This window comes from Aptenodytes forsteri, unplaced genomic scaffold, assembly GCF_000699145.1.
Source record: "Aptenodytes forsteri isolate BGI_AS27 unplaced genomic scaffold, ASM69914v1 Scaffold404, whole genome shotgun sequence".
NCBI classification, from domain to species: Eukaryota; Metazoa; Chordata; class Aves; order Sphenisciformes; family Spheniscidae; genus Aptenodytes; species Aptenodytes forsteri.
Window position 1 is genome coordinate 3,215,890 of NW_008795629.1, and position 24,294 is coordinate 3,240,183.

The 24,294-nt window shown below is 46.6% G+C and overlaps 1 protein-coding gene across 1 annotated transcript in view; it reads right to left on the minus strand.

The window, feature by feature from the left end:
• The window catches only part of TP63 (tumor protein p63), a 107,530-nt gene that overhangs the window by 74,061 nt on the left and 9,175 nt on the right, over positions 1 to 24,294 (minus strand). Inside the window, exons 2-3 of the mRNA XM_009282360.2 lie at positions 12,468 to 12,596; positions 11,579 to 11,711 (exon numbers count right to left, since the gene is read on the minus strand). Coding sequence (XP_009280635.1) covers positions 11,579 to 11,711; positions 12,468 to 12,596 — 262 coding nt within the window. The remainder of the gene's footprint in view (positions 1 to 11,578; positions 11,712 to 12,467; positions 12,597 to 24,294) is intronic.

Consider the following 24,294-nt stretch of genomic DNA (forward strand, 5'->3'; position numbering starts at 1 on the left):
CCCACCTCCTCAAACTGCACACTCACTTCTCAGCAATGGAACAGTGATAGTTATTATTTATTTGAGCCTTCTGGACAGGTCTCCAAGGGAAACACCAACATCAGCCCTGTTGCAACTGTGATGGTCAAAAGTTATGGCAAGACAATCTTTGTAGATAGAGATTATACCTTATTATACCAATTAGCCTAGTCAGAAAAAGCAGATTCAGGCAAAGGCCATCCTTTCACATGTTAAAAAGAATTACTTCATATTGAGGCAAGATGAACAAGGTTTAACCCTATTCTTCTAGTCCAACAAGCTTTCCCCCACCCCGAACAGGAAAAGAACAAACTAGAAAATAAAGAAATCAACCCAAAGCATCAGGAGTTGTACGAAGTCTGGCACTTCATGCTTTGGATGCTCAGTTAGACTGAACTTAAAAAAAGCAAAGCAGCTCAGCCTCGGGAAAGGAAATCTCTTTAAAGCAAGTTACCTCCAATACTTGAAGAAACTAAAAGTAATAATTGCTAGCTAGATTTGAAAGTTTCAGCTGCAACCCTCCCAGCTCTGACTCAGATATTCTAGAGTTGCTTCCAGCAACATTTTGTGGCTCCTGCTGGTATGTTGAAAAAACAAAATAATGCACAAACAAGACCCCCAAGTTCCCCAAATGAGGCATCGGCCAAGTGAAACTCCTGATTCAGGTTCTTTGTTTGACTGCATTTTCTCCATGCTGTTATATGGTTCATCCCAGCCTCTCTCACCGGTACCACTTGTAAGTTCTCAATAAACCCTTCCTGGACGCAAGGTAAGCGCGCTAAATCACAATGATTAAAAATGTAATTGCCACAATTGTAGTGTTAATTGGAGATTGTGCAATTTCTTGTAGAAGGGGTGTGTGTGTCTGTGTGTGCGCGCGCACCTGCCTGTGTGTTAGGTAGTTCATGCAGAATTTCCTGCATATCAAAGAAAAAAAAAATCTGCTCAGACCTCTCCACTTTCATAAAAATAGCATCCAGATCAACTGCGTCACCACGGACTGTGACATTCACTCAGCTCAGAAATGTTTACAAATTAGGACTGAGATAACAGAAGGAGGACGGGGGAAAAAAAAATAGAACGTGGGTTTGGGGTTTTTTTTTTTGTTGTTTGTTTGTTACATCTGAATAACTGCTGAATGCTCAAAAAATGAGCCTCTACCAATTGGCTTTGGGAGTCTTTCCAGTGAAGACTTTACAGGGACAGAAGTGATAGACTACAATAGCAGGCAGCCAGGTTAAAGAGCAAAAAGAAAATACTTTAAAAAAAAAAAAAAGACAAAAACACCACATAAAAGTCACCCTCCCTTCCTGAAAACTTATGCAGAGCTGGTCTTCATTGCTCAAACCACAAGGAACAGGGGAAAAGGACCCAGCACATACTGAAACAGAGGCTTTCCCCTTTCAAAAGAAAAAAAAAAAAAATCATCTATGGTAAGGCAAAGCAAATAAAAAAATAAAATAGAGATTCTGCAGAAAGGCAGCATCCTGCCTGCTGCTGACTGGATATAGCCTCGTGTGCATCCCGGACAGGCTGCTCCAGAGCACTGCGTGGGAAGCGCAACTCATCCGCATGCAGGAGAGGGACGCACACCCCCGGCTCTCGCAGGGCTAACCGCTCTGCTGTACCCACGAGCAAGAATGCCATGCCCTCCTGGCTTCCCCACCACTGACCCAGGAACAGGTCTGATGCCCAGAACTTCCTTTGGAAAGTACTCAGGTGTATGAACCTTCAAGCTAGAAACACACCCTGGCTGCAAGGGCTTAGTACCGAGGATCAATCCTTTCTTCCAAGGACTTCAGACTGCATTTTGCCCCATTCTAAAAGTGCGGGGCAAAGACAGGGATTCACCGTGGGCAGGAAGAGAGCCCAGCTCCTGGCTCTGCCCACACCACAGGTCGGCTTCTCCTTCCCCCAAGGAGCATGCCCTCCCCAAGGCAATCGGCTGTCACAACAGCCCTGCCCTCCGACCCTGGGTAAACATCTGCGCACGCTGCTTATTTGAGCTCCTATAGCCTCGTTATCTCCCCCAGAACACCCCTAGGGCTAATTAGAGAGTTAATGGCATCATGTCAGGAGATAACGCTATGTGGGGGGAGCAGGGAGAGGGAAGGTGGAAAGGAGTTGTGAAACAAAACCAGTTCCCTTCACAACCGCTGTGCAATATTGGTTTAGGAAAGGCGCACACAGCCCCTGGGGACTCTGCCCTCTGGCTGCTGAGCTCCATTTAATAAGAGAACAAGACACTCCTCTGGAGAGACTCAGTTCTCCAGCCAAGATGATGCAAGGTCCCCGCGCCTCCCCTACCGTCTGCACAACCAAAACCCCTTCAACCCCATCAAGGGAGGTCGTTCCCACCAAAGTGGCACTTTGCAGGGACTCACTTCCCACAGTTGGGGTATGACACAGGATGGACACTGAGCATACAGATGATTTGTCATGAAAGTGTTGTCTGTTTATTCCCGGTGCTCCTTTTATGTAATTTTTCCACCTTTTTTGTACCCTAGTAACTCTCTTTAAAGAGCAGTTGCTTTCACTAAAAATGCTTAGAGATAAAAGGAAACAACCGTCTGGACACAGAGATCTTTGCAAGGCAGCTGATCAGCCTGCAAAACCACTGGCCAGCAGACACTTCTGCACCGATGGGTGCAAAACCACGGATCAGCAGACAGTCGAGCATGGAGACACAACCAGTGGACTTCGGAGGTTCAAGCCTCAGCCATCGGCAGCTTTCTTGCTGGCATAACAACCCTCAACATTCAAACTGCATTTTTGCCTGATAAGGACCTTTGGATGCTCAACACTGCATGCTTGACCTTCCCCCAACACATTTGTAAAATATTTTGCAAAAGTAAGAGAAAGTTACACAAGAACATTCATGAGGATTGCTCCTGAGCAGCATGAACAGCCCCATCCCTCCAGCTGGAGGTGGGACAGGAGATGGCACAAACCTGTATCCCAGCACAAGACAGAGGCCTCTGGCCAGGGAAAGGGAAAAGCAGGAGATAGCGACAGATTAGAGATTCTTTGTTTTTAATTACAAGAGAGGAGCAACTGTTGACAGACCAGGTTTGTTCTTGCACAAGCAGCTGAGGGGAAAGTGTTGTTCTTCCCTTATCTTGTATAAACTACAGATTGCTCTCGGGAAACACGCAACTGTTAATAAATGCACAATCACAGCAGCTCTTTCCAGCCAGCCTCTGCTACGCTGCCAACTCCCTCCCACCCAAGCCCTTGTACAATAATCCAACCTTAAAAACAAAAGTTATCAGTCTGCAATAATTTGAGAACAGTCTCCCAAACCTCTGGTTAAACCCTGACCCTGCAACTGATGGCCATTCACGCTTCTCATGTGAGCACATCGCCGTTATCCTATATTGCCCTGGTGTGCTGCGCCACAACATACACCCCAAGGCAGATGGGGAGCCGGTTTGTTCCTTGTTTCCTATGCAGAAACATTGAATTTCTCAGTGCTGGTCTTTGTCCGGGTGCCCTCTGCCTGCTCTCATGTGCCATGTCCACCACCAGTATGGCAACAGCCATAGAGTTCAGTTATTTGGCCAGAGACCTTCCCCAGATGATTGATCACTTCAGTTTCTGACTTGTCTAATTTTAATCCAGTCTGGACATCACCATGAGGCCCACCATACCTATCCATGTCCTCAAAGAGAAAGAAGAGTGCTTCAGGGTACCTTTTCCTTGTGTTTAAGCAGGCTGGAGATAAAAATCCATGTTTTTAGAGCCAACATAGTTACACTCGTTACTGAAAACTCCCTTGATCATTCATTATTCTCTGCAAATTCAGATGCTGATTAGCAAAGGGTTCATTCAGCAGTGAGCGAACTAACCCAGGCCACAAACCACTCCTTAATCTACGCTTCGCAGAGATTGATTTAATTTTCTGTGACTGCCTGACAATTCACTCTCTCATTAATTTAAATGCTATCAAATCAGCGACAGTGAGGTGGAAAGCAGATGGTAGAGACATTCAGAGGAAAACATTACCTAGTCCAAAACTGTCCTCATAAAATATTGGAGGAAAAAAATAATAGTTATTAACAGGACCACGGGCAGGACCTGCAGAACCACAAAGCAACATATATAGCGAGACTTTAGATGAATAAGACTTTCTTCAAAGCAAGAATCGGAATTAATGCAAGAGAGGACTTTAAAAACAAAAGCTACACCCCACAGCTCGTTTGGCTGTGTTGTACAAGGAAGGGGAGAGGAACGCTCCCAGGGCTGTGCTCCAGGTTTGATGCTGAAAGGAGCATCCCATGAGCCTGGCCACCGGTCCCAGGCACAGCCAGCACTGCAGCTTGCAACAGGGCTGTGAGGTGCTCTCTACTCACCCCACAAAGGGGGGTACCACAAAGCTTGGCAAGGTTTTCATTTGGCTGGATATGGACAGCTCGATTCATCACCCTACTTCCAGCTAACAAGAGAGAAGGGCCTCATTTCCCTCCCACCACCAATTTGGTTTAAAAATAAAAAATAAAAAAGTCCAGAGCACTGCAGCTTGCAACAGGGCTGTGAGGTGCTCTCTACTCACCCCACAAAGGGGGGTACCACAAAGCTTGGCAAGGTTTTCATTTGGCTGGATATGGACAGCTCGATTCATCACCCTACTTCCAGCTAACAAGAGAGAAGGGCCTCATTTCCCTCCCACCACCAATTTGGTTTAAAAATAAAAAATAAAAAAGTCCAGAGGAATATGAACTTTGGGGACGGCCACTCCACTTCGGTTGGTGTGGCCGAAATGCCAGCTGCCCAAGGCGTTTATCGCTTAGGGGCTCTAACCCAATCAAAGTGTTCCCAGCAAATAATACGTGAAGTATGTTTATAGTTTAAGAAAGAAAGAAAGGAAAAAAAAAAAAAGGGAAGAAAAGAAAAAGACAGGTATCCTATCAACTAGAGACACACAGTGAAGTTCCCATCAAGACAGCATAAACCTTAAAGCTGTACCAGAGGCAAAAGTGCCTGCGGTCTGTTGCTCCAAGATCAAGATGCCTTTTAATTAAGTGTTTGTGCAGACCTTTTAAAGATATAAAATAAGCACTAACACATTATTGCTCCATACTTAAGCAAGGAGCACGTGCAGCACCATGGAAACCTTTGGAGGCAGGCCTAGCTGCTTGGGGAAGATGTTTTCTGAAGCGACTGCTTCTTTTGTTTGGAGGTATTTGCATGTAGGCAGATGACAGGACTCACAATTACAACATTCTTCCACCTCAAATGCTCATAGCAATATGAGCCAGGGATTTAAAGCCAGCCCTCCAGAAGAGCCAGGCCAGAACAAACACAAAACACCCCATCACACAGGGCTCTTTTCCAGTAGGTTTGTGCTTTTCAGGTAAAAATTAGTTTATTCCCTCCCAAGATGAATGTAAAGCGAGATACTAAAAGGGCAGAAATATTTAAAGGAATTTTAAATATGCTTCCAAAATGATCTATAGCACAGCAGACAGATTGCCCACTGGTTTTCTTCAATACCATTAAGAATTAAGGGAAGTGGTATTAAAAATAAAACACTTCGTGTAACGATACTCATCAACTGGCTGCATCCCTACAAAAAGAAATGCAGCCAGCCCTGGTCTGCAGCCAGAACCAGGGCAAAACAGCACAGGAAAGGGAGCTAGTGAAAAGTTATTTTAAAGAAACATAAATATGTCTTTAGAGCCCTACTACACACAGAATGAGAGAAGTCTTCAGGCTTTGGCCAAACTGAATGTACAAATGCATTCTCTACGCGCATCCTTTATCTGAAAGAATTGACCATTTCTGGATTTGGATCTGCAGCGCTAAATGTGATGATTAGATCATTTGGAGGGACCTACACTGCAGAAGATTAAACGTTCAGCAGGATTACAAAGCCAAGCCTAAATTAGCAGAGCTTATGAATTCAACTGCAAACAAGAGAGGTGCTGGAGGGAAACTTCCAACAGAATAATACATTTGCTCATTATGGAAATGCCTTTGCATAATCTCAACTTTCTTTGCACAGCTATGGAACGAACAAATACCCACAAAGAGAAACTTGGCAAGCCTCAAACTCTCTCAAGCACAAACCAGACAGTAATAAAAGCTTTGATCACATCCCTGTGCTGCATAAAGTCCTTCCTTCCTTTCTATGGTCAATCTGGGAATACTTAGGCATGGAAACAGATGGCCACACAACCCACTTTGCTGCATCTACTTATCAAATCGGCCTTATCCTCCAGGTACAAAACCATTTCCCAACAAAATGCAGGGTTGCAGCACCTGCCAGGGTCCTGGGAAGCACACACCACATGTTAAGTCAGTCCCTGCACCAAGACACTCTTCCTGCACTGCTCAGCCACACTGCGCATGCTACGCCAGCTCCCCGCCCTGCTGCCAGTACACAGGGATGTCCTCCCTGTCCTGCAGTCCCACCACCCCTTAACCAGCTTTCATTTGCTTCCTCAGCCGTTACCTTGCAGCAAGTAGAGTTCTCTTCTCCTGACCCAGCAAAACACTTTGAAACAAGCAATTAAAAGTTAACAGAGATCAGAGCCTGCACTTTAATATTAAAGCATTGGATAGGACGCAACAGATGTCCTTCTGGACAGTGGGTATTTTTTTTTTTGTGTCTGTCCCAGGAATTCAGTGCAAGGCCACCAAATATGAATTACTGAACTGATTTACATAGTGCTAAGGCTGAGAGCATGCAGAAGAGCTCTACCAGCTACCCTGGCCACCTTGGGCCAGGGTAGCTCTGCGGGGGGCCTCAGTCCCACTCCTCTCCAGCTCGCTGGGCTACGGCATGGGAAGGTACCCTGCACAAGGTGGCTGGGGTGGCTCCTCCATGAGCCTACAAAAGGTTAAACCTGCAAAAGGTTTCTTGTTCCCATTGGGAAGCATTAAATACCAACTCCGAGATGTGTCATTGGTGCGAGGGCTGAGGCTGAGCTCCTCAACGCTTCCATGTCCTACATGGGCTGCATCCAGTCTCTCCTACAGCCTAGTTTTTCCTCCACCTCTGTGTTTAAAGGAGAACGGCAAAGTTACAGAGCTGAAGCTATCACTTTTAAAACTATGAAACACATACATGTTGCACCTCCAAAATTTCTGTAGCCACCAGGCTTGGGACACCCACAGCCCATGAAGCTGAGGACCCAAACCCAAAAGGACACAGCCCTGTCTGAAGCACCCACACCACCATCCCCAGGGCAGAAACACACCCCACAGGGAGCTCAGCAGTGCCTAACCAAGCCACACACAGCAAATCCCCACAATGATTTGCAGAAGATGAGGAAGGACAAATTAAAAAAAAAAAAAAAAAAGGCAAGGAATTCTCTCTCCCTTTTGTGGGGAGGGACGGATCCAGGTTAAGAAAACTCTGACCATAGCGACTATCTGGGGAAAGGCATTCCACTGAACTGGTTAGGCAAGGGGCTGCGGGAGGATAGCTTGCTCAGGGGCATGAAAGGAAGGTATGTACAGGGGGAGGGGGACGAGCTGCTCCATCACTCAGGACAGCACTCCTGCTCCTGCCGGTGAGGTCCCCGGAGCTCTGGACACACTGCTGGGATGGTGGCAGGAGACTTCCAGACTCTGCAAGGCCATCAAATAACACTTTCATCAGGATGCTGCCCGCTGAAGTCCTCAGCCCAAAGCAGCTTCGTTTGGGTCCAGGCTAGTATCTCTTAGCATCGGTGAGCAGTTTAAAGGACTTCTGAGGGACAGCGATTTTGCACCTGGTACAGCAGGCTGACAGTGCGCCACAAGGGCTCCAGGGCAATGCAGGGGTTATTGCACTGCCACACGCTTGTTCCTAGAGAGAGGTCCTCAGACCCCTCCTCCCTGTAGCTCCAGGGCATGTAATCAGTCCAGAAAAAAAAAAAAAACCAAACATATAACATCACCTGGTTTCTAGCACTGCGGGAGACGGCCTGAGACCAGCGTTCCTCTTGAATGCAGGGAGCTGGCCACCACCCCAAAGACCCCACAGTTGCTGGCTCCATCCTTGGTCAGGGAAGAGGCTGGGGACCACCTTCTTTGGTGAAGGCTAAGAAATGGCAGGTGGCCCACAAGGAGGCACATTCAGCTTACCTTCCTGGCCATCCGCAGCTCCTTCCCACGCCAGGGCCATGGCAGAGACTGAATGTTCTCCGCACCCACAGGGACCACCAGCCCCTCACTCCGGCTATGCAAAAAGGCAGATCTCTGCTGGGATTTCCCAGCCTGTCTGTGGTTAACGCCATGGGAGAGGAAGGGGCACAGCTGGGCAGCCTCACAGACGGGCCACCCAGGACATTGTGAAAGAGCCGGTCACAAGGCACATGACCAGGGAAGGCTGCTGACTGTCTAATGTTACACCAGACCCACAAACCCTCTTCCTGTCCCCTCCAGCTCTTTTCATCCCAAGATAGTGCCGATCCCCAGTTTCTCTTACCCCTTTCTTACATGGGATACAGGAAGTACATTTCTTCCTTAAAAACAAGAGCATGAGAACTGCAAGGTCTTGGCTCAGTGAGAGACAGAGATGTAGCTCAGACAAGATGGGTTTCTTTGTTACCCAACCTTCTCCTCCAGCTCTCTCCCCAGATAGTTGCATTTTCAAGGCAACAAACACAACCGATGGGTGTTAAGCAGAGCAGGACTCATGCTCATTTTCCAGCCCACCGGTGGGACAGTTTCTTCAGGCACTGCTCCGAATACTGTAGCTCCTTCCCCACTGCCAGCTCTGTTGTGAACAAGCAACTATACTCCCCAAAAATTAAATAATAAAAGAATCACAGCTCTCACCAACACAACTCATGGGATCAAGGATAGACATCTTGTGAGGCTGAAAGTTTCACTTTTCAGCCATAATTTGCAAGAAGGTGCAGAACTTATTTTAAAGGCTGATTGGGATTGCCTTAAAGTCCACGGAAGGACAATTGCTTTAAATAAACCGGTCTTAATTGCTTTGCACCTATTTAAATCTCACATAGTGGTACATTTTGGAGAAAAGCTGGCCTTGCTCTTTTCCCAAGACAAATCTAATAATAAAAAGCACTCTGCCTTGATCTCACTGTTCATCTCCCAGGGCCCCTCTGTTACTGCTGCATTCCTTTGTGTTTATCTGCCCTCTTCAACTCTGTGCTGTAATCAGCTGCGTGCGGCACCTCGTGTCTAGAAGTGACATGGCTGAGGTTACAGGAGAGACAGGTGCAAGGGGAGCTCTTGCCCCGAAGCTATCCAAAGGAAAAGAGAAGCTGGAGGGGAAGAGGGTTGTAAGGTATTTCAGATTAAAGCCGACAAACAGCAAACACCTTGCCCCAGGCTACACATTCTCTGCCAATGCAAGCTGCAGCGGCTGCGAGCCCCAGAAACAGCAAAGCAAACATGGACTTCTCTGCAAGGGGGAGTTGTCACCTGTCAGGGATGTTTGCAAATTTATAGGGAGGTGGTGGTGGCGGCAAGGGGAGTAAAAAGAGCTTTCCTCCTTTTAAAAGGCAGACTGTTTGCACAGGTTTGCGATGCATATTTTGCTTTGTAAAGGCTTTTGTGCAGCACTCAACTGAGCGAAGGTGCTGTCTTCCACTGAAGACAAACTGGAACATTTATTAATGTACATACATTAATGTACTCTGAGCTGCTGCCTTACAGTAAGGGTGAGGATGGGATGGAATTTCCCCGCTCCTCCTTTGGGTTGTCATATCTGTGAAAAACACTTAAAGAAGTCACCGTGCTGCTCAGCCTCTTCAGAAATGCCTCCTGCAAGGCTGGGATCAAACCCATCATAAGCGAGTAGTAACTGCTCAGCAAAAGCTGCCTGCCCTCCTTCCCTAGCCCCAGTGCTCAGAGAAGACAAGAGGAAGGGATTTTCCACTGATGTTTCACTGCACCACAGACGGGAGAGGGAGACTCTGAACAAGAGCCTCAAGTGAGCCTGTCAGCCAGCACAGTGCTCTGCAGACAGCTCAGAAGAACTGGAGATGGGGAGGCTTTGCTAGCACTCAGTGCAGCAAGTCCAGGTTTGGGCATGGAAGGAGCAAAGTTTCTGCTGATGACTTTTAAACTGTTGGGGATTGTTTTTTAAAGAGGACATAGTTAGTTCAAACAGAACATTACAACCTAGGAGCCCTTCTAAACATGGAGAATCTTTTGGACTAGCTATTGAAGAGACATCATTTTACTGGAGCTGTGCTACAGCATTGGAAAAAGCTGAGAAGTGGCCTTTCAGATCCAGATGCTGACTGAAGGCTTGCACACCATCCCCCTGCGCCCAACCTGAATGCAGAATCAAAAGATAACCAGCCTTGACATCAGTCACCTCTCCTTGCACACTCAGAGTAGCTTCACCACATCAGCTGAGCAGATACCCAACCTGAGAGTGGCCTCTTTACCCTTTGCAATCTTGCAAGGAAAGAGGAGAGCACCGCAGTCTCCCCAGCGGTCAGACCAGAGAGACAGTAACAGGTCAAACCTTCTGGCGCTGGGGACTGCAATCAGCATGACCTGGGGGCTCTTTCCTTGCAGATGCGATCCTCCAGGTTACAAACACTGCCAGGATGCAGACCGCCAACATGCCTTGGTTGAACACATTAAAAATGGTGGTTGATTAGCCAGGGAATTAACTGACGCAGTTTCTCAGGATGGAAACAGAGGAACAAGAAAATTTACAGACATCAACACAAATTTCAAGCTGCACATGATTTTTACTCCAAAGTATACAAAACCCAGGAAGAACAGAAACAGGACACGAACAGCTCAAACTCCTGAAATACCTCCTGCTCCAGCCTGCAAGAATAGCACCTGGCTTCTTCACCAGGGCTATTGCTAAGAAAGAGCCGGTCAGTTTGTGCCAAAGGCAATGAACCAGCAACCACCAGTGCCTCATCTGCATTCCAGTCTCGAGCCATACTGGTGAGACACCCACGACCAAGACTTGTTACAAACACTCTCTGGCTTTGCCTACCTAGAGACACAGGAGGGGGGAAAAAAAAAAAAAAAAAAGATCTGAAACCAAGTTTTCATTCATACCTGACCTTCAAGAAAAGAAAAAACAGTGAAGAACATCCTCAAGCCCCAGCCTTTAGTCATCAAAATTGCAACTGTGCCCAGAATATTTTTAACATTGAGGCCACATAAACTAGCCTTAAGCAGGGAGAGAGCAGAGACAGTTGAGCAGCCAGGCTAGTGCAAGAGACTCCTCAGCTCTTCTGCCTGTTTAGCTGCCTCATCCCTCTCTCCTGCCATTGCTGCAGCAGGAGAGGAAGAACAGGTAAGGAGCCAGCCTGCTCCCCCTTGCAGCCCTGAGGAGGCACAGAGGAGTGATGCCTTTCCACAGGTCACACGCCGTCCTGTTTAGCCACATGTACAAACACCACTGTTCACCACCAGAGTAACTTGGTAGAGCCATGCTCCCAACCAGCTTCTGTGGGTGGGACACAACAGGCAAAGCAAGAAGGAACTTCCTTGGTCAGAGGCAGCAGCCACAGCTCCTCCACCAAGAGGGAGAAGATGGTCCCGGGGCAACACAGCAAGAGTAGCTTCTGCAAAAACTCCTCATCTGTTCCCAAAGGTTAAGGAAGTTCTTCTCACTACTCACCCACATTGGGTCATTCAGCTCCGTGTCCTGCACCCGAACACAGTCCATGCTAATCTCTATTTTGTTTGTAGGGCCATTTTCAGATGGGCCATCGATGAAGTTCAGATCGATCGGCTGAACCGAGCATATTGGCCTGAAAAGAACAGAGTAACGCAGTTAAAACTGGCCAAATTTTGTTTTCCTCCCCCACCATGTGCTAGGGTGTCACCCAGGACTTAGGCACGACCACGAACCAGTCTCAGGACAAAGTAAGTAATTACTAGTCAACAACTACCTCATCACCTGCCATGCTAACAGCAGTCCCTGAACAGGACAGGGCCTGGAGGGACATTTCACTTGCCTGACCAGAAAAATGAGGTAAGAGCGCAGGAGTTAAATCACAAAGACAGAATTCATGGAGGATTTATAGCAGTAACTGTCCCAGCATCAGTCATGGCAAGTCAGGAATGGGAACGGAGTCAGTTTTATTTCCTTCAATGGACCTGACAGAGTGAACTCTGCACCATCTCCACCTCCTCTCCCTCCCTGGCACCAGCAAAGGAGGAAAACATGCAGCCTGGACATAGAGTAATGACCCCATGTCCTTAGGGGAAAATGCCAACCGTCCACCTTAAGTGAGCATGCGGTGGAAAGCAGTCAGCTCAGCAACCAAAGGTCTTGAAGAGAGTCAGTGTCACTGGTCATCTCTGCATCTGTTCCCCTTAGCCTGATGAAGAACCTCTTGAGAGCTCAAGAGCTGTCAGTCATCACAGACTCATACCCACATCTTCTAATCAGCAGGTACAGAAGACTCCAAAACCCCCAGCATCAGTCCCCTGAGCAACCTAATTACAGAGACGTCCTGTCCCAAAATGCCTTCTTCCACAGGCTCCACATAAGGACTACTTACTGTTCCAGGAAGTCCCAGATATGCTGGAGCACCTCTGGGCTGAGGAATTCCCTGGGCTGTGAGCCGTGGGACATGGCTGACCGGTAGTAACTCTCCTTCCAGGAGAAGTGGCTCGGAGTTTCTACAAACCTTAAAAAACAAAAGCAAAAAAAAAAAAAAAAAAAGAAAAAGAAAAACACACACACAAAGATATGTTGAATGCATGAGCCCAACTTGATGAAAACCCATAAATAGAAGCTATTGTGTGAAAAAGGAGACACGATGAATGCCTGGAACATTCACAGCTGTACAACACACATTCCACACTGCTGCAGATGCTGTATTTAGATGGGAGAGAATTCGGCCACCCTTCCCTATAAGTTAAATACCCTTCAGAGTCCACTGGGATGCTGCATCATAAGAATCCCAGAGGGAAAAAAACCCACCACCTTCCATTTTACCCCCAAATAATCAACTTTCTATATAAGCAGGTAGTCTTTGCAGCAGGTGAAGCACCTAAGTGGTGTGCGATTCCACTCTCCCTGGCTAGTTGCCTCTCTAGATTGCATGCCCTTGGATGATTTAGGTGACTTCTCCTACACCCAGCCACTGCAGCTGAGATCTTGGAATAAAATAAGTATTTTTTTATTATTAGAAGATTTTTTTAAAAAATCTTCTATTTGTTTTATTTTCTATGGAAATAAGTTCCATCACATCAGATTATATCTGCTTGTCTACTGTCTTCTCACCTCCAATAATTTCTGAGCCTGACTGGCTGATTTCTGCCAGATCTGCTAATTACCTTGGCCATTTTTATCCCCTTAAGCTCCCACAAGATGCACAGAAATAGGTGGGCTCAAGATGAGCAGTGACAAAGCCAGAGCACTCACGCCTTCCACAGCTGCACATTCTCATCCCACTGGCCAATTTCTAAATTCAAACGCAGCAGCTTTTACACCCATGTCAAAATACTCAATGGCTGCAGGGATGTAAAAGGGGGGCAGGAGGAATTTCTTGAGTATATTTGCAGTTGACAAAAACTCTAGGTTCAACTTAATTAGAGTACAAGACAGGTGACCTCCTTTCCTGCTACAAGGATGGGGGCATCCTGCAAAATTTTCATATAAAAGAGTTGTTTCAGCACAATGCAAGTGAATGGCTGTGCTCCCTGCCAGGGGAAAGGCCGTGGCAGAAGCCAAGGCTATAAATGGATTCCAAAAAGAATTGGACTAACATTTGGTTTGGCACATTTTAGTGCTGTTTAACACAATGGTCTAAACAAGTTGCATGGAAGACCCTAATTTATTAAGCTGTCAAAATTAAGAAAGAGTGTTTCAGAGGGAGGATCACACTACAGTTGTTCTTTTCCTCTACTTTTTCCTGAAGCATCTATTTCTGGCTGCTGTCAGAGAGGGATATAGCTCTCTCTACTGAATTTGTATGGCCTCTTATGTTTTGAGGATTACTCTGGCCTGCGAAAAACAGGGCTTTCCTTACCTCTGCTGCCCACAGAACTGCATGCTCTTTGAAAAGAGCAGACAGTTTTCCTAAACTAACAGAAATCAAAGTGGTTTCAGCCCGCAGAGCCATAGCTGAGCATGCCTTAAAATAGGTGAAAGTATCACTTCAGTTGCTCATCCTTTTTGTGATTAATGAGAAAACCCAACATCCTTTAAAAGTTCATGAAGAGTCAGAGCCAAAAATAAAATTCAGAAATGTCATAGCTAATAGCTCTTACAGATGTGAGCACATACCCACACTACATGCGAATAAATAATCACAAATCCTCCGAGAACAGCAGTTACCCCACAAAGTACCAGAAATTACTCCTTTCAAGCTTTCAGTCTGGTAAGGCACTTTCAAGAGTGCTGTCCTGAAACCCAGAAGAACAGATCTGGCCTAAAGCCTGCTATATAAGCTGGGAACCAATGCTATGACAAGCTTTGGTAGAGAGCAATGGGGAGTGCATGCTCCCCAACCTACTCTGCCACTAAACCCACTAAACAGACCTCAGGCACTGCTCAATACCCTGCACCTGGTCCTGACCTCCCAGAAACGGGCAGAGAAACCCCACAATGGGTTCTCCCAAACCACTGAAGCGCTTGCTTTTAACAGTTATTTGCCACTTACCACAACTGCCCTTGTCTTAAACACTAAAACCCACTTTTTAGGAGTTCAGTGCAAAGGTAGCGACACCATCCACACCAGCTCATTACTACATATACAGGAACGAACTTTACCAAAAAGAGTTATTGCAAAACAGACCTTCCTGAGAGACCTTCTTTCCTTCAAAAAGTCTCAGTCCAATGAGGTTTCTGCATGCCATGACATGCCCCAGCTTTGGTTCACAGCTGCACAAAGTCCTAGGTCTCAAGAAGGCAAAGCAACCAGTGCAGCCCTGCCTGCACTGGCCCCTGTGGTCCCATTTAGCAGCAAAGCAGAAGTTGCTTCTCATAAACCTACCCCAATCAAGCACTCTTCACAGTGCCCACAGCCTGCGGCACAGGAGAGGAAGGAGATATAGCTGCATGGACTGATAAAACCAGGTTTGTTATTCTACGCCTCTGAAGCTAACAGAGCTGTTGGGAAGAGTCACACCAGTTAAGGACACAACGAGTGCATCCCTGTACTAAACACAACTCCAAATTTCTCCAGAGAGAGGCATTTTCCAGCTGTGTCATCTTTATCCCTGTACCCAACCAAGCTCCTGGCTTACTGTTTCTAAGAAAAGCATGATAAGGTTTTACCTGATGGCCAAAAAGGCACATTTCCCTATACCAAACAAAAGAAGTTCCCTGGTTAATGCTTTCACAGAAGCAAAATTTGAGAGACTGCTTCAATGCTCTCTGCAACACCTTTACTACCCGTACAGCTCTATTTCCAAAGGAGGCTGCAGGATTAGGTGGCCAACCTTGGCAAGGCACCTATGAGAAGGATACAGCATTACAAAGGTAGTGAGCATTGCTTTTTTACTTAGTTTGGTGCATCCTGCTCTCAGGTGGGAAAGAGGTGTCAAGCTGCAAGAAAACCAACTTCAGTTCAGCACAAAGATGCATGCAAGCTAAACTGTCTCCTTCCCTGTGATCTTAATAAAATCTAAACCTAGTGCCATTTGCCTTAACAAACAGCCTTCAAAATAGAGGAGCAGCCTCTGTCTACTGAACAGCATACCTAAGTGCCCAAATTTGCTTTTCCACAAGAAAGTAACAGCTAAAGCCCAGGCAAGAGCTATGCATAAATTTCACTACTCCAGTTAATTGTCCTTTCCCACATCAGCAAACACTCTAGCTTCAGTAGAATAATCTCCAAGTGCCTAAAGGTAATCACAAGATAGCAGGAGTTTGCATTGCTCAAATTGCTCCTACCAGCTGCTTTTTTTTATTAACAGACATTTAAACAACATCCCTTTTACCCACAACCACTCATCCCAAAGCACATCATAAGAGATAACACAGCCTGTTATACCAAACTACTGGCTACAATAGGACAAAGCATGGTAATAAGTCTTGTCTAGCTTGCCCTCTACTTTAAATCTACAAGCTAATTCCCTGCATTAACTGCTGAAATAGTTGGCAGGCAGCTTGCCACAAGCAGAGAGCACTAACTGCACCAGATTGGAACTACAGAGGGATTTACAGCCCCCATCAAACTGCAAGCTGAATAGGACATTCACCCGCAAGCCCCTCCTTTTAAAACCACCAGGGGATTATTAATTAACAGAAATAGCAGGTTAAATCTTCTCTGAGAAGCAGCACCTCACCAAGAGCACAGGATTTCTTGGCGCAGTGCTGGGACACTGCTCCTGAACCACTGAATCCCAGGACAGGTTTCAGCCAGCAATGCACTCCCACTGACATCTAGCTCAGCTCCATCCTATTTATTTTGCTGAAGCAAGATTAGCCAGACTCCAGGTGAAAGCACTTTTCCAGATTCACTCTGTGGGCTGAAGCCGTGTGCACACTGATTGTTCTGCTGCCTCCTGATCGTTTCCCCAGAAGTGTTGTGTTACAGCCCACCGGAACGGGACTGCATCCCAGCTGATTCAGTTTGCCATCACACTGATGAGCGAGATCTCTGCAAAATATGGCAATGAGAGCAATATGCCCCTCTAGCTGTACCCACACAGCACTCAATTTCAGAGTCTTCCGGAAGGCTGGGAATGTTAAACTTCACAAAAAAATACCCCAAAACCAAAACCCACCCCACCAAAAACCAACAACCAAATAAAAAAGCCCTGGCAAGCACAGCATTTGCCTTTCATAAGCCTTAGCCCATCTGCACTGCTATTGCCTTTCCCTGGAGCTGAGGGTCTCAACACAGGTGGAAACAAAGCCCAGACTGCTTGGCCCAGCACAACGTAAGCTGGTGGCAAACCGGAGAGAAGACAAGGTTTTTCTGTTCCCACTATCTCACTCTAAGCACTTGTTTCTGCTCTTCACCACATTTTTCCCCCTTCCTACCTTCACATCAAAGACATTAAAGAAAAGCAACAAAACAAAAAAACCCAAACCACTTTCCACACCAGAAAACAATAACAGAACATTATTAAACTCAACTATTGCAACGCTTCTTACCCAAAAAGCCACCTTTCACTGCAAACAATCTTTCTTAGAAAGGGCTAAACCCAAAACACCAAGGCTTGACTTACCTCTGGGGAAAAGACACAAGCTCCTGAGGAAAGCAAGACCTAGGTTTGATAGGGAGCATGCACAGCCCCTCCTCTGTAGCTTTAACCTTAAAGGCAGATGCCACCTGCTTTCACTGATATAGGATCAGATCTGACACAGGGTGCAGCTCAAGCACCACTGGGGTGCACGTGTGAGTCCAGCAACCTCCTTCCAAAAGTAAGAAAGACTGTCACAACCAAGAGATAGCATGGTTTTCTTTGGTTTTTTTCATCCAAAACAGGCTTGGAGCTTCAACACTCTGAACTGCCCCTGGGTTAATATTAGAGTTTATAGGGAAACCTGAAATGAATAAGGTATCTCAGTGAAGCTGCTGTGTTGGATTTCAAGAGATCTAAGCATCTCCAGTTCTCCTTAGATTCCCTCGGAAGCTGGAGCTCTGGGGTGGTTTGTGTCTCTCCCGCATGGTGTCCAAACTCTTGGAAACTATCAGTGTGGTTTATAGATACTGAACTTCATGGCTTGATATTGGTGTAAAACCACAGTGTAAAATCTTGTGAGAAGAAATCTCTCACAGTAGGGATAAGCAAAATGACTTCGAGCTTTTTTCTTCTTGTTGCCAAAGTTACAGGATGTTGCTTTCTGCTTCTCCCCAGCAAATGTCTATTAACAGTGTACAATTTTCTATCACTGTGTCTGTAGTCCTCAGTCAGTGGACAAGCAGATGAGGCCAGAGAAGTCTTTCTTTGTAAGCTACAGATTTTGCTGGTTTTTTCATGAGATATATTCCTCTAAGGACCTGCTAGCGGAGTACTCAGGAAACTTTGATACAAAGAGAAGAACATCTACTTTTATGAGGAAAGCACTTCCACATTATACAAATGAACCCAAAGAATAATTAATAATGTCTAAATAATGATATCTAATATGGCTCATTTTATTCATAGCTCTCAAAGTGCTCTACAAAGGAAGACGGTGTAATTACTGCCATTTTACCTGTGGGAAAACTAAGGCACCAGGAGGTCACAGGATTACTCATCATTACTCAGCAAGCCAGTTGTGCAGCCAGAAATACAACCTTGGTCACCTGAGTCCCAGTCTGGTGCTGCTCAAAAAGGAGCTAGTGATTTTGGGTGTCTAGACAGGGAAATTCAAAAAGGCCTTAATTTCTTCAGGTAGAGTATGCACTGCACTTCATAGAGCAAGAAACCACCAAACTTCATTTATCTTCAGGCACCAAAATGCTGATGCCCAGGAACGAAAATCAAGGCTGCAGAAGTGCTGTGACCAGCTTTAAGCCACACTCAGAGTTCAGGGTGGAAGCAGAATTCAAACCCAGATGCCCAGACTGAAAACTAATCTTTCTTCCTGAGTGCTTACAGCAGTTAACCACTTAACAGCCCTTGATTCATGCATAGGTTAATATATTAGCCCTCAACCGTCACAGGGTGTGGGCCGGACAGAGAAGTAAATCACAGAGCAGAGAAGTCGGCAGCCCCAGCTCCAGCTCTAGCAATCCCAATCCACGTGCTTGTCCCTGCCTTCTCCGGTTACACCTTGAAATGCATGAAAAGCAACGGTGAACAAATGATTTGAAGTTCATGAGCATTATGCTTAATTGCCTGAATCTTGGTGTTAGTTGTATTTTTAGTTCTTGAGTGGGGAGAGGGCTCCTTTTCGGACCGCGCCGTTAAAACTCGAGGAACTTGGCAGCCCTTGTCCTGCTGGAATTCCCCCGGCTCTGCATTTTAACACTGCAGTGATTTGTAGACATTGCTACCTAATGAAGCTCACAGCTGTGCAAGAGGAGAAGGAAGCGGGGTCTGGCAGCACGGGACAAGCGTGTGCCTGGCAGGCAGCGTCATCTGGAATTCCCCGAAGTGTGGAGCACGCTTGTCCCCCATGGCTGCATCAGCCACCCTCAGCCGGCAAAGCACAACCTGGAAGCACCCGTTAGAGACTTTTGGTAACCAAACAGGTTCACTGCTGTAAACTGGGGGGGGGAGGCAAAATGAAAGCCCATGGGTAGACAGGAAGGCTCTCACTGCCCTCGAAGAGGACACTGCTGTTGAATTTCAGGGATCTGCATTGCACCTCTATCTATGCCTTTTTCTGTGTTTACTTCATCAACAAGCAGCCCCCCTTCCCAGCATGAACTGCACTGTACTACACATTTTCCCATTTCTTTCTCTGCCTCATGCCATATTCCAAGGTCTCGGCTCACGATAGCCCAAAAGAGACTGACTCCCATCCCGGCAGGGGCAGGTCCTGCTGAACTGCACTCACAAGTATCTATTCTCCTTTAGATTTCCAGCCCAGCTTTCAGATTTAGCTTTTTAAAATCTAGACTTCCAGCAACTTCTTTAAATCCTTCAGATTTTCCTCCCATATAGCACTGCTCCTATGTATTAGTCCTACAAAGTATCTCTGGAAGAAGAGTGATGGATGCATGGGTTTGGAAGGGCGAATGTAAGGAATAACAAACACCGACACACAGGATTTTTTTGAGACAGAATAAAACCAAACACAAATCCAAACACAGGATTTTTTTGAGACAGAATAAAACTTTCACCCATGGTTCAACTGTCCATTTTTTTTTCCCAGATCCTGCATTTTTCAGATGTTTCCCAGATCTGATCTGCAATCTCAGTGAAAAACATGTGAACAGTGGTATGGGTTATAGGGAGGAGCAGCTGAGAGAAAAGTGGTCCAGTGGCACAGAGGCGTGCATTAGAAAATGGAAGAAGCTAACTGAACCCTGATCTCAGAAGAAGCCACCACCCAAGGATACACGGGGAACACAAGAAGGAACCGGGAGTGACAGTGGCGAAGGGCTCTGTGACACTGCCAGTGTCCTACAGCATCCGTTGAGGACAGCCCAGGGAGGACTATTAGCTGCTTCTATTCTCTAGGCAAATAACACTTGTATTGTGCACACCCTGTTTCAACTGTGAGATATACGATATTTAGAGGAATTACAGCAATTCTGTCTCAGAGGAATGCTGATTGCATGTCTTATAAAAACTCTGCGTTCTGCTAAAGTCTACTGTAACAGCGTACACCGATCTCCTTGTGATTTAAATTTCTCTTTTGGAAGCGTATGTGTGTGAGCAGAATGGAAAGGGGTAAGAAGGGGTGGTTCGGCTTTCTGGTTGCTCTTTATTCGAGCCTTCAGTGCGCGGGCAAGACTGACCTATATGAAAGAAAGTGAAACAGGCTGCACAGAATGATCCTCCTGATTCACTCTGCTGAAAAACACAAGGGGGATTTTTTTCCATTCATCATCATCTTTCAGTTAGAGTCATCTTGAGTAAGACTATGCCCACAGCGGATGCAACATTTGCAGCTTTGCAGCGGCCCCTCAAAGCACGTTATATCACCACAGCCCTGGGCTCCACGCCCCTGCCCTGCTCCAGCGCAGGCAGCAGAGCTCCTTTGGGAGAAAAAGGCTCCCTCTGCATTCCCAGTGCTACCGTGCCGAGGGGTTCCCAGATTGGGCACTGCAGGGCCTGCTCCCTGCAAACCGCTGTGAATGGCTTCTGGAAGCAGAACGGGCTCAGAATGCTATCTGCAACCCCCACAGCCCAGGAACCCACCACATCTCCTATCTACATCTCATCACATCTACTATCTACGTGTGATCGTTATCAGCCCAACAACAGTGACCACTTCTACATAATAGAGGCATTTCTTTGTCCTCAGGGTCACACAGCTAATCACTCCACCAGCACTAGAGGAACTGTCCCCTAATTGTTGGAGCAAAGTCACCCCTAATTTTTTTTTTTCCTCCAAGGATCCCTTCAGCATCTTGTGAACTCTCCCAGACCTCTCTCTTATCTCCCACTCAACCTTGGACACCCCCTTCTCCACCCTCCCCTTCTCACTCATCCTTGGAAACTACCCCCTCACCCAGCCACGGACATCCCCTCCCCTTCTGCTTAGCCCTGACACCCACTCCCTTTCTCAGCAGGGGCTGAGAGAGATGAAGCTCTGGTCAAGGTGAAAGCACTGCCACAGCAATTCTTCCATCTGCCCACTGCAATTGGTGCTTTCTAGTCTGGGGTACAGAGCCCTCGTAACCTCCAGAAAACCACCCAGGAGTCTGAGCAACCCACGTTGGGAAGCCCATAGTTAGAGTGCAAGCCTGGGGCTTAGAACACCCAGCTCAACCCCTGGCCCCTGGGTGGCCTGTCCATCTTTGCCCTTCCATTCCTCCGGTATAGCAGAGCCAGCAAATTTGGAAAGCACACACAGACCTGATGACCATCAGTACACCTCCAGGGAAACACAGTCCCGAGACTTTCCAAATTTAAGTAATAAAAGAAAATTTAAATCTCCATCTATTTTTAAAAAGCATTAAAACCAAAAACAATTAAAAAGCAGTTGCAACTGTATTATTTTGTAACTCACTTTTCCAGTCCATCCCTTCCCCAAACCTATTTGCAGCGATGGTTAAAAGCAGTGCCCATCTGGAGAGGGAGGAGTCAGCTGCCGGGCAGAGGTGAGAACTTTTACTGCAGTAAGTGAGAAAGTCTTCTCAAAAGCAACACGAGCGGAAAATCCAGGCCCAGCCCTCAAAATTCTGAGGTATTTTTAAGCCAAGTCCAAAAATAAGTATTGTAAGATCAACTTTACAGGCAAACTGTTCAGAAGCCACAAAACATTTTCAAGTCCATTTAAAAAAAAAAAATCCCTTTGGTCTAAACAATAGACGATTTGCTCAGTTTTAGATACCCAGCTGAACGTGCATTTGGATCTACCTTTCAAAATTTACTGCAACACAAGACTTTTTGCTAGCCAGCTAGCCAGCCCTGATAGTTTCACAGCAGGACAAATGGAGTGATGCCTCCTCCCCTCGGTGCAGGAGAGGATGAGCACAGATCTCTGCTGAGAGGTCTCCTGCTGGGTTGGTGCTGCCCCCAGCCCCATTGCCACACACCAACCTCTGCCGCCCAGCTGCAGCTACAATTAAAGACAACAGGGACCATCTTTTGTGCCTTCAGAGAGTCTGCCTAACCCAAAATCACCCCATAACCCACTTATCCACCATCAGTAATGGTTTGCAGCAGGTGGCTGGGGGCACGTCCACAAGTTGCCAGGGAATAAGGAGACTCAGAGATCTCTGCTGTTGCATTCTGCTGCACAGTATGGGGAGACGCCCCATCTTTTCTGGAGGAGGAGGGGGGAAAAGGCAGGTGTTAAATGCTTAGAGCAGCCTAAAACATCTAACCACATCCTTTCCAGTTATCCAGATCTCTGCAGCATCAGGGAATATTAACAGAAAAGAAAGCAACAGCCCCAGAAACGAGAGCAGGCGAGGTCATTTTCAAGAGATGGCAGTCATGACAAAATACAGCTATTACAGGCCTTCATCACTACCATCACTACTATTCTGTAGTAATTTTAGGTACGTACTAAGGGAAATTGAAAAGTTCTGAAGAGGCGCTGGCCAGAAATCTGACCTTCCTGAGGCTTGCTGAATCAAATTCCCCCTTTTGATCTTTGCTCATCAGTATTTTTCCTGGGAGCACAGCATTTACCCAATAACAATATGTACAGCAGTTCATTGCTGTTTATTTTTTACAAGGAGCTTGCTTTCAGTATTTTCCACAGGAAACGAGGAGGCCTGTGTTTTCCTTCTTTTAGCTATTGTCTGCTGAAATTTTGCAGTGTTGAGTGCAACCAGCATCTCTCAAGTTTCAGTAGTCTACCCCCATCACACCAATACAGAGACCACAACACAGAATGAGAAATTACTTTATTTTAATTACAGATGATAAAAAAAAAAATTCAGCCAAGCGCATCAGAACTTCAGAAAGGCAGTGGGGTTGTCAGGAACGGGCTCTCATTAGAAACTACAAGGCTCTGAAAGAGGCCAGAGCTGGGGGGGCGGGGGACAGAGGGGGAAGGCACCAACAGAAAAGTTCCACTTGCAGCCAGGGTATAGCAGCAAGGAAAGACCTTGGCTACATCCAAACCGCTCGTCTGGCCCGGGTTCAAGGTCTGGTTTGTGTATTATCCCTTATCTACATGCAAGCACGTTTTCCAGACGTGGCCCTGGCCTGAGCTCTGGGCTGTCTGGAGAGGAAATAACTGTGAGCTCTGTTGAGCCCAACCTCTGATAGCACCCAGTCCTTAGGAAGAGATGAGCTCAGGACATTTGGTGGTGGACTGGACTGTAGGAAGCTCAGCCTAGACCATGCCTAACTTGTCCATGCTACATAAAACGAGAGGTTTTATGCAGGCAGTACATCACCAAGCAAACCTGAGAGAAACCCCCAGATCAAGGGTTCACCATGAGCATGGCTGGTCCCCTAAACCAGGGACACACACTGTGCTGGGTAGCTGCCGGGGAGATCTCTTTGTGTTCCTGACTGGCTTGCTTGTTAACACAATAAAAATGAGATTATGTAGTGCAAAGAACGACTGTTATAGTCTAGGGAGCAAAGCCAGAGCAGTATTTCTCCTAAAGAGTAACAGGTTTAAACCAGAAAAAAACCCAACATGGTAGTTTGTACCTATTTGAAAAGACACAGTCAGAACCCAACATCTCATATGCAATGCTCGTGCCTGCAGAGATGAAATCAGGCTCAGTGTTTCTCCCAGGGAGTGAAAGGATGAAGCATCATCTGAGGAACTCTCACACTGCTGATTTACATGCTCCAGACCGTGGTATACAGATAGCACCCAGTTGAGCAGAAAACAGGTAATTTCAATCACAGTATTCTCTATTTAGTGGCAGATACACATAGACGAGTAGCATATGGGAACAGATGGAGTGGCTCTACTATTAGATATGGTGCATTTACATGCAGTCCTTCCAAGGCAGCTCTACAGAGGCTGTGAACACTCAGTGCAGCATGCAGCTGCTCCTCACCACGAGATGTGTGTGCCTCATTCAGCCCGTTGCTGTGAGGCTTAGTGGAGAAAGAGGAGGCTTTTGCAGCACGTGACTGTGGACTTTGGAAAACCAGGTAAGCCCAGCTCAACTCTCCAGGTGTCTGACTGCCCTCCATGTCCCTGGGAGGAAGATGCTGGGTGTAGATTTGTGGGTCAGGACCGAGGTGCTCAGGGGGCTGTGCTCTCGGATCTGGTCTTGGCAATGGGCTAAATTGAGCACCTGTCCTAACCCTCCTGCACCAGACACCATTTCTGGGGTGTTTCCAGCCAGCAGGAGAGAAAGGGGCGTCTGCCTCTCTTCTCCCTGGTAAGGAAGTTTCAAT